General features: G+C 54.3%; 2 protein-coding genes across 3 annotated transcripts in view; one reads left to right on the forward strand and one right to left on the reverse strand.

The window, feature by feature from the left end:
- The window catches only part of Mthfr (methylenetetrahydrofolate reductase (NAD(P)H)), a 13,779-nt gene extending 6,356 nt beyond the window's left edge, over nt 1-7,423 (reverse strand). Inside the window, exons 1-5 of the mRNA XM_013031855.1 lie at nt 7,314-7,423; nt 6,808-7,056; nt 4,987-5,225; nt 4,144-4,254; nt 406-599 (exon numbers count right to left, since the gene is read on the reverse strand). Of these exons, the coding sequence (XP_012887309.1) occupies nt 406-599; nt 4,144-4,254; nt 4,987-5,225; nt 6,808-7,056; nt 7,314-7,423 (903 nt within the window). The remainder of the gene's footprint in view (nt 1-405; nt 600-4,143; nt 4,255-4,986; nt 5,226-6,807; nt 7,057-7,313) is intronic.
- Nucleotides 7,424-10,137: 2,714 nt separating this feature from the next.
- The window catches only part of Clcn6 (chloride channel, voltage-sensitive 6), a 32,366-nt gene continuing 32,198 nt past the window's right edge, over nt 10,138-10,305 (forward strand). The window contains exon 1 of one of the 2 annotated variants that reach the window (XM_013032805.1): nt 10,138-10,297. In XM_013032805.1, coding sequence (XP_012888259.1) covers nt 10,211-10,297 — 87 coding nt within the window. In that variant the 5' untranslated portion in view covers nt 10,138-10,210. The remainder of the gene's footprint in view (nt 10,298-10,305) is intronic. The other variant, XR_001175673.1, reaches the window with a different exon arrangement.

Here is a 10,305-nt window from a genome sequence, read left to right on the forward strand (position 1 = left end):
CTACAGCGCCACTTCTGGTTTTCTGGTGGTTTATTGGAGATAGGAGTCTCACGGTCTCTCCTGCCCGGGCTGGCTTTGAACTGCGATCCTCAGATTTCAGCCTCCTGAGTAGCTAGGATTACAGGCGTGAGCCACCAGCGCCCGGCTGGAAACACTGTCTTTAACTACAACTTATTATTGCTAAGCATCCCTTTGGGTGACACTTGGCAGCCGGCTAATATACAACACCCTCAGCAAACACTGTTGCTATTTTAGGAAGCTGGAGGTGGCCTGTCTGTCTGTTGGGAAACTTACCGAGCATGAGAGAACATCTCTGAGCTCAGCACTTTTCCTGAGCCCCGGCCTGGGGCTGGGATGGTGGGCTGGGAAGTGGTGGGGGAAGGCCTCAGTCATGCGACCCCTCACCTGGATGGGAAAGATGCCAGGGAGAATGGGGCAGGTGATGCCCATGTCTGTGCAGGCCTTGATGAAGCGGAAGAAGGTGTCAGCCTCGAAGAAGAGCTGCGTGATGATGAAGTCGGCGCCCGCGGACACCTTCTCCTTCAGGTGCTTTAGGTCATCCTCAAAGCTCGCTGCCTCAGGGTGGCCTGTGGGGTAACCTGACAATAGGGAGCACAATTGAGTGGGGAGGAGGGCCGCCCCCACCGCAGTCTCCATGCCTGCACCCCCAGCACAGCAGATGGTTGAACACGGGAGCCTCCTGGGTGGAGGCTGGAGCTGCTCCCTTGGTGTGGGGGAGGAGAGTTACAGATGTCCCACCCCGTCCTGCCTCATCCAGCCAGTCAGATCGGGCTGCACCTGGAGGACCACTGAGTGGAATATGCACGCCCTGGCCTGGCAGGCAGCTTCTGGCATACCGTGGTATTTATGTATTGTACCCTTACTGGGGCTTGAATTCAGGGCCTGGGCGCTAGGCTGGTGTTCTATCATCTGAGTCACAGCTCTACTCCCAGCTCTTTAGTAATGGATTGGTAAGAGTCTTCAGGATTTGTCTGCCCAAGATGGCTTCAAACTGGGATCCTCCGATCTCAGCCACCTGAGTAGCTAGGATTATAGTAGGCATAAGCCACAGGTGCCTGGCTCTTATTTAATTCTGTTGCTAGTCAAGCGCTCTAACAGTTGAACCACACACCCGACCCTTTTTGCTTGCTTTTCAGAGAAAGTTTCGTGTTTTTGCCATGATCCTCCTGACCTCTGCTTCCTCTGCAGCTAGGATCACAGGAGTACAACTGCATCTAGATTCAATATTATTTCTATTTTTATTTTTGTGGGGCTTGAACTCTGGGCCTGAGCGCTGTCCCTCAGCTCTTCAGCTCAAGGCAAGCACTCTACGGTTTGAGCTGCAGCACCACTTCCGGTTTTCTGGTGGTTTTTATTGGCGATAAGAGTCTCACCGACTTTCCTGCCTGGGCTGGCTTTGAACCGTGATCCTCAGATCTCAGCCTCCTGAGTAGCTAGAGCCAACCGGCGCCGGGCTCAATATTATTTTTATGTATATGTGTAGGTATTGGGGCTTGAACTTAAGGACTATGTACTATCTTGTAGCTTTTTCTGCTCAAGACTGGCATGCTACCACTTGAGCCACATCTCTATTTCTGGCCTTTTGTGACCAGGACCCAGTACTTAAATATTTTTAATAGAGTCCAAGACTGAAAAGCTAGGATCTACATCACATAGGAAGATTAGAACAAAGTGGGGCTTTGCTTCAAGAAATAGATGGAGCTGGGCGCCAGTGGTTCACGCCTGTAATCCTAGCTACTCAGGAAGCTGAGATCTGAGGATCGAGGTTCAAAGCCAGCCTGGCAGGAAAGGCCATGAAACTCATATCTCCAAAAAACCACCAGAAAACCAGAAGTGGCATTGTAGCTCAAGTGGTAGAGCACTCGCCTTGAGCTGAGGGACAGCGTCCAGGCCCAGAGTTCAAGCCCCAAGACTGACACCCCCCCCAAAAAAAGATGGAGATAATACAATTGCTACTTTCAAACATCAGTCTGTCATAGAGTAAAAAAAAAGACTCACCCTGGTGAAATTTGTGTTGCTTCTAGTGTCAGGTCCAAACCCCACAAAACAAAGTCCTGGGGTCTAAATGCGAGGCAGTGGGATGACCTTGTGCTGGGCGTGAAAGGAATGGGGCCCCATGATTCCTGAGGGAGGGGCGAGTCCTCTAGCCCTGACCAGCTCTGGGCACTCTCACGTCTTCCCTGACCCAACTACTGGCAGCCACACGAAGCCAGGAGGGCAGGAAGACGGTGATCTTAACATAGCCCAGGAGGTAGCTGGTTTCTCCTGCCTGCACTCAACCCTGAGCTCAGGGGGGAGCAGCCCCAAGGCCAGAGCCGCTGGGAGTAGGAGAAGCCAGGTCCGGTCAGACGTACCTATGATCCTAGCGATTCATGAGGCTGAGATCTGAGGACTGTGGTTCAAAGCCAGCCCATGCAGGGAAGTCTGTAAGACTCTTATCTCCAATGAACCACCAGAAAACCAGAAACAGAACGATGGCTCCAAGTGGTAGAGCACTAGCCTTGAGTGAAAATGCTAAGGGACAGTCCCTGGCCCTGAGTACCAGCAAGCCCCAGTACCAACGCCAAAAAAAAAAAAAGGATATGAAACTCTTATTTCAGGAGCAGGGGAACTTTCAATAATGAAGCTATTCTTCTTTTAACAGGAAGTTCTGAAATGACACATTTATCAACACCAGCAAAACAAGGCTACCCCTGGATTTTGCTGAGTTTGTTTATGGCCAGCTGGGTGTAACTCAGTGGTAATCTTTTTTTTTTTTCTGTCAGTAGTGGGGCTTGAACTCAAGGCCTGGGCTCTGTCTCAGAGCCTCTCTGTGCTCAAGGCTAGTGCTCTACCACTCAAGCCACAGTGCCACTTTTGGCTTTTTCTGTTTATGTGGTGGTGAGGAATTGAACCCAGGGCTTCATGCATGCTAGGCAAGAGCTCTACCATTGGCCACATTCCCAGCCCCTCATTGGTCTTATCATCCTCCTTAAGCAAAGCACAACTACAAGATACTTCCTTCATGGTCCCCCACGGACTGCATTAGTGATGGCCAGGTGGAGCCACACCTGTTCTCCTCCTGATCCTAGCCCTGTCTCAGTGTCAGACACCTAGGCAGCCCTGCTGAGAAGAGCAGACGTGGACACAAGGGGCTAAGGAAAGGACCAACGTTATCCACAATGAATAATTACAAATTATTTCCGTTAAGCCATTTAAGTTTGTTGTTGTTGTAGTCTGAGACAAGGACTCAAACTCTTTTTTTTTTTTGGTCGGTCGTGGGGCTTGAATTCTTGAGCCTGGGCACTGTCTCTGAGCTCTTCAGCTCAAGGTGAGTGCTCTACCACTTGAGCCACAGCGCCACTTCTAGTTTTCTGGTGGTTCACTGGAGACCCTGTCCTGAAAACACCCAACACAAAAAGGAGCTAGTGGAGTGGCTCAAGTGATAGTGTCTGCTTAGCAAGCCAAGGCCCCAAGTCCAAACCCCAGTGCCACCAAACATGGATGCTTTCCCGAAAAAGGATCACTCCAAGAAGACAGATCAGCCCAGGCACTCAACCTCCAGTCCCTGGAATGCTTGGCTTCCCCATTCCCAGCCAGCCATTTCTGTCAGGTGAACTTGGCCCCCTGCCTGGGCTGCCCGAGGTACAGTAAAGCCAATTCAATTCTCTCTGCTGGGAATTTGGAACTGACACTCAAAACTGCCAATCAATCTAGGCTTCCAGCTGCGACTGATACCATGGACACAGGAATGGAATTAGGACACCAGTACAGGAAAGCATGCCCTTGGGGCCTGCCAGAGGGGGCAGGTGTGATATGGAAAGGGGAGGAGGAAGGGCCTTGGTTCTTCTCAGGCCAGTGCCTACTGGCATCTGATGCCATCTTCTCACTTTGGCTTGGGGATTCCCTATCTTTTGGAGTTTCCTTAGTAAATTCTGGCCCTCTGCTGGACAGGGCTGGGAAGCTTCTGGGAGTGTGAGGGGCAGTAGGCGGGTTCAAAGACAGCTGTGATTAACCTTGAATCTTCTCAGCGGCCACTGGCATCCCAGATCCTCATGTCCCAGAACAATACAGGCTGGTTTTCCAGGCCTCTTTTCCTTCTCTTCCTCCCCACCCACCAGGGCGGATGCGCTGGCCACTCACCTGCCACGCAGATGTCAAAGTAGTCCCCAAACTCGCTTCGGATGTGCCTCACCAGGTCTGCAGCACAGTTGAAACCTCCTTCCTCCGCCTCCCACCGGTCACCTATGGGGTCTGCAGGGTGGCTAGAGGTCATGGCTACTGGGTCTCACCTGATCTCGAGCCTTTTTGTACCCCTAGACTCAGGGCTGTGGGCGCCTCAAAGGTTGGGACTTCACACTGTGTAAGTCCGACCTCACAGCTGACAAGTAGTAGAAGACATAAGCCAGCTGTCAGATGTGTACCAAGGGCAACTTGGTGGGCATGGTGCTAATGGTGGAGGTGAAGTGGCTCTCCAATGAATCTGCAGGACCTGGGACCCCCCCTGGCTGGGCCCTGGGGCTCAGCAGCCCTCTCTCCCTGCCCTCCCGTGGGCCTGAGTTCCTGTCTCATGGAGTTTTCCACTAGTCTCAAGTTCTGCAGAGGTCCACAGACCCCTCCCGCCCATCAGCCTCCCTCAACCCAATCCTGGGTGGCCCAGTGGCACTGAGATGCCCCTGGGTGAACACCAGGCTGTGCTCTGCAACGGATCAGGCCAAGCACAGGCTGCCATCTATACATCTGTGCTGCTGGGACACAGGTTAGCAAGCACTGTCCGCATCCTGGCTGAACTCTTATGTCTGGGTTTTGAGGTGGAAAGCGGCAGCCCCATCTGGGTAGTGCTCCCCACAATGCTCACTGACGACAGGACGAGAGAGGACCCTGAGCATGCTCAGTTGCAGCCTCCGGCAAGTAAAGAATGTTTCTGGGGACAGGACACGCCTCTGGGGAAGCGAGAACCCGGGGGGGGGGGGTGCTACGGCATACCTCCCCTCAATGCCAAGATGTTCTTCAGGCCCAGCTGCTTGGCTTTGTGCAGATGGCGGGTGATCTCCTCCTGGCGCTGGCGGCAGCAGGTCATGTGCAGGATGGTCTCCAGGCCGCAGTAGTTCACTGCCGTGCTGGCAATCATCATGGAGGAGGTCTCCTTGTCTGAGCCAGGGTCCCCTGCAGGGTGCCAGGTCACATCGATGAAGAGGGGGCCACCTGTGGCCATCCGGTCAAACCTGTAGGGGGTTTCTTTCTGATGATGGGCCCCTGTGGGGGGATGCTGCCCCTCACCCTTCTGAGGGCAGGGCAGGGAGACTAGGAGAGTATACATGCAAAATCAGGTCAGCAACCACGTTCATCGCCTGGCTTCGCTGACTAGCTGTGTGATCTCAGGAAAATTCATTAAACTCTCTGAGACTCAGTTTCTTATCTAGTCCCTATCAACCAGGAGAACATGGTCTGAAACGGTCCACAGCACTTAGAACCGAGCCTGGGGCACACATACACATGCCTAAGATCGCAGAGAAAATGTTTTCACAGAGATGCCACTGGTTTGTGACATGCATCCACACCTCCCAACACGGTGAGGGTGAGAGGACTCCCCAGGGATTGGCAGTCATTTTGGGCACAGGCAGGCCAGTTCCTGAAGTAGTCTTCAAAGCCTGCATGGGCATGAGCACTGGCGTTCAGGGTTGTGACCATTTATTTAAATGTCCTGTGCCTTTAAACTTTGACCAACTTGAGAGCAACACGTGAGGAGTTTGGACAGGAAAAAGCATAAGCTTTTTTAAAAGAAAAGGAACTGAAATTCACCAAGTTTGCTAACCTAACTCAGTTGGCATTTCTAGATTTTGAGAAGCATAACCCCAATTCCCAATTTGCTCAACACATTCTCTAAGCTGCTATTCAGTGACTTCCTAAACGACCCATAATCCAGCCTCAAGTTCTGCCAAGGAATGTTATGTGGGAATCAACATATTTAACCCTTACAAGTGTTTGTCTAGAGCTGGGCGTCGGTGGCATACACCTGTAATCCTAGCTACTCAGGAAGCTGAGATCTGAGGATCGAGGTTCAAAGCCAGCCCAGGCAGGAAATTCTGTGAGACTCATCTCCAATGAACCACCAAAAAACCAGAAGTGGCACTGTGATTCAAGTGGTAGAGCACTAGCCTTGAGTTGAAAAGCTGAGGGACAGCACCTTGGCCCAGAATTCAAGCCCCATGACTGACAAAAACAAAAACAAGCGTTTGTCTAGAAATATCTGGGAAGTGGTGCTGTAGGTCAAGTGATAGAGCGCTCACCTTGAGCTGAAGAGCACAGGGACAGCGCCCAGGCCCAGAGTTCAAGCCCCATGCCCGACCCACCCCCACCAAAAAAAAAACCACATCTGAAATATAGAAATATCTGATGCTAAAGGAGTAAGAAGTCATAAACAGCCTCTCTAGCCTCTGGTGACTGTGTTTTCTTACTGGGTTAAAGCACAGCCCTTGGAGCCAGCCTTGGTAGCTTAGGTCTATAATTCTAGCTACTCAGAAGGCTGAATCTGAGGATCGCAGTTCAAATCCAGCCCAAGCAGAAAGTCTGTGAGACACTAATCTCCAATTAAGCATCAAAAGCCTGGAAGTGAGGTGTGGCTCAAGTAGTAGAGCAGTGGCCTTGAGTGAAAAAGCTAAGGGATAGAGCCCAGGTTCTAAGTTCAAAGCCTAGGGCCCCGCCCCCTCCCCCTTCCCACCCCCTACACACCCACAGAGGTACAGCCTTGGGACAGGGCTGACAGATGGTGTCCAGCTCACCCTTCCATAACATATACCAGCTCACCTTGAGACCAGGTTGACAGCTCCCTGAGCGGTTCGGGGAGGGAAGAATTCCAGGGAGAACCATTTGTCACCAGAGTCCATCCTCCGCTTCATCTTGTCCCGGAGTTTCTCGTACCGATCAGGGTCCAGGCCTGGTGTAGAACATCTTGAACTGTTTCTGGAGCTCTCGCTGCCACTGCTGCTGCTGCCCTCGGAGCGGGGGTTGGGGCCATCACTCCTGCCCACCTCATTCACCATGGCTGAGCTCCTGCTGCACAGGGTGGGGGCAGGGGGCATCAGAGAGCAGGCAGCTAAGCCCCAGGCACATCCAGACAGCTACGTAGAAGGCTCCAGCAAGGGACGCTGCGTTTAACAGGAAAAAAGCCAGTGTCGCTCACACGGCCCCTGCACAGCGGCTCCAAGCGCCACAGCTACGCCTGCGCCAATCTGCGCTGGCTCCTCGCAGGACAACCCCTCCCGGGCCCTGACACATGCGCCTTCCGCCCACAGATCCTCGGCGACAGCTACCTGATGCAGGGTGGTACAGAGAGCCCCACGCTGCCAGCCTGCGAGGCCCACTTTCGCAGGGAGGGGCAGCAGTGGCCAGCTGAGAGGACCCTGGCTTTCCGATGGTCCATCGCTTGCCAGCTTAGACCCAGAATGAGGATAAAACCGAGGAACCTTCTCCAGCGGGTGTGCCCAGCTGGGCGGAGCTGAAACAAAGAGCCCCAAGCTAGAGCTTAACAGCAGCTCCGGGGCGGGAGTAAGGCCTCCAGGCCACAGGGAAGTAGAAGGGGGGGGGGGAATAGGGGGATGCGGGCGGGGCACTGCAGCAGTGGGTGGAGATAAGGCCACCAGTCTTTCAGGGTCACCGGATCCGGCAGCAAGCTCAGCTGGGAACATCTCCTATTACAGTTTGTGTGCTGTGGTGTGGTGGGTTAGAACTTAACACTGACTGGGTTTCCAGAACCAGACAGATTCAAGTTTAAGGAGAGCCTGGATTCATGCCCAACTCAGAATAAAAGCTGTCCCCTCTGAGCCTGCCCTGCAGGACTTTCCTTACATGGGCTACTGAAGTTAAAGTCATCTCAGCAATTGCAGTTACCCCAGAGAGGAGGCCTGCTGGGCATGGTGCTGTATGCCTGTGATACCAGCTAATCAGGAGATGGGGGCAAGATAATTCAGACTTCAAAGCCAGCCGGGGCCAAAAGGTAGCAAGACTCCTGCCTCAAACTAAAAACAAAAGGCCTAGGGAGGGTGGGGAGGACATAGCTCAAGTGGTAGGCTAGAAAGTATAAGTATAAAGTCCTAGATTTGATCCCTAGGACTATATTGAAAAAGAAAGAAAGAAAAAGAGCCCTGGCCATTATAACTACAGGCTGGCCAACAGGGCAAGACACCATCTGGCAGTCCGGAGAAATTAAGACAAATACTGAAAACAAAACACAGCTCTTAGTCGGATGCTGGTGACTCACCCCTGTAATCCTAGCTACTCAGTAGGCTGAGGACAAAGGTTCAAAGCCTAACCAGGCAAGGAAGTCCATGAGACTCTTATCTCTAATTAACCACCAGAAAACTGGAACTGCGGCTAGAGCACTAGCCTTGAATAGAAGAGCTCAGGGACAGCACCCAGGCTCTGAGTTCAAGCCCTGTAAACTGAACCAAACCAAACCAAAAACAACCTCTTGCACACAAGCAGGTAAACACACAGTGGTGAAAAGTCAGCATGTGGTGTAAAGATCACAACCAGGCAACACCAGCCTGCCTCATCCCCTCCAGGATCTTCTATGGGAAGATTGTGTATTTTAACATCTGGGGTCCTAGACTCTCTTGGAACCCGAGGAAACCCAGAGCTCCTCTAAGACACCTGTAAGTGCACAATACATCTGGATGCATCCTAAGTCAAGCTGATTTACACTAAGAAGTTTTGTGCCAAGGCTGTCTCTCCCTAGGATGTCTGTTCAGATTCTGACCTACAGCCCCAGATTCCTGGGGGGGGGGGGAAGGGATAAAAGGCCCAGTAGCCAGGGCCCCCTCCTGCATTTAAGGGAATGTCACATTAGTTACCTGCTGGAACAAAACGTCCAGGACTGCAGGAGACTGAACTCCCTGCATACTAGCCTGCGCCATACTTCAAGTAACACCCACCGTTTAGCCATTTTAGGTTGGGCTGCCACAACTCCCAGGGCTGTAACCCCTGGGTTAAGAGATTTGTCTCAGCTGGGTGTCAGTGGCTCATGCCTGTAATCCTAGCTACTCAGGAGGCTGAGCTCTGAGGATCACAGTTCAAAGCCAGCCAGGGCAGGAAAGTCCGTGAGACTCTTATCTCCAATAAACCACTAGAAAACCGGAAATGGCGCTATGGCTCAAGCGGTAGAGCACTAGCCTTGAGCTGCAGAGCTGAGGGGCAGCGCCCAGGCCCTGAATTCAAGCCCTACAACTGACCAAGCTGACTGAGCTCAGGCCCAGGTATCCTGGCTGTTCTTGTCCATGTGGTAACAGTCAACTCTTCCTGAGAGCCAACAGGCCAGGCGGTGCCAAAATACCCCCCTGCCTAATACCGGTCATTGACTCGGGCTGTGTCCCGCTCGGGGACACTAAGCCCACCACTCCCGGAAGGGTCACGGAGGTCATCAGTGTGCAACAGACGCTGCGGTGGCAGGCCCGGAGGCCCCTCTTCTCTGGGGGCTCGTGGGAGAGGCAGGTTTAAGATCAGGGCAGGAAGTCACCTTGGGCGCCAGGGGGCAGGAGGGAGGGGGATCCGGTCACTGGGTCATGAAGGGGCGGCACGGGTCCAGGCCCCTGGATCCCCGGGGGTCTCTCTACCCGAGCAGGGGCCTCGGAAGCGAGTCTAGGCCTCAGGATTGGGGACCCCTGGCGGCAGGCCCTGGGGGTTACCCTGGGCCCGCTGGGAGGCGCGGGAGGGTCCGGCTCGCAGGCCGCCGGATCGCCAGCGCTCCTCGCCCCCAACGAGGTCCCCGCACTCGGCGGGCAACCTCGGGCTCCGAAGATCCCTCCCCGGCGACCCCAAACCTCGTCGCCACTCACCCTCCCGTCCCAGGTGACTCCGGAGGCTCGCCCGCCCGCGAGCCGCACCCGGGAGGAAGCCGGCCCCGCGCGCGGGGCAGCGTGCGTGCGGCGGGGCGGGGCGGTGGTTGCCTAGGGAGGCAGGACCGGGGGGCGGGGCTACCGTGCGGACGACCGGAAGTCCCGCCTCCAGCATGGCCGCGCCCAGAGGTCCTGTGGGATGCCGTCTTCTCGTCATGTGACGCGGGCCCTCGCCCCACCCGTCGGCAGCCACTCCCGGTCTCGGTCGCCGGGCTGGAGAGGGTCACGTGGGCCTCCTGGGGCCAGTCACGTGAAGCACGCATCCTAGGGAGGAGGGGTTTGGCTGAGGGGTCCGAAGTGGCAGTAAAAAGAGGAAGATGGCGGGGTGCAGGGGATCCCCGTGCTGCTGCTGCCGGTGGTGCTGCTGTTGCGGCGAGCGCGAGACCCGCACCCCGGAGGAGCTGGTGAGGCG

The sequence above is a fragment of the Dipodomys ordii genome, unplaced genomic scaffold (assembly GCF_000151885.1).
Source record: "Dipodomys ordii isolate 6190 unplaced genomic scaffold, Dord_2.0 Scaffold6, whole genome shotgun sequence".
Taxonomy (NCBI): domain Eukaryota; kingdom Metazoa; phylum Chordata; class Mammalia; order Rodentia; family Heteromyidae; genus Dipodomys; species Dipodomys ordii.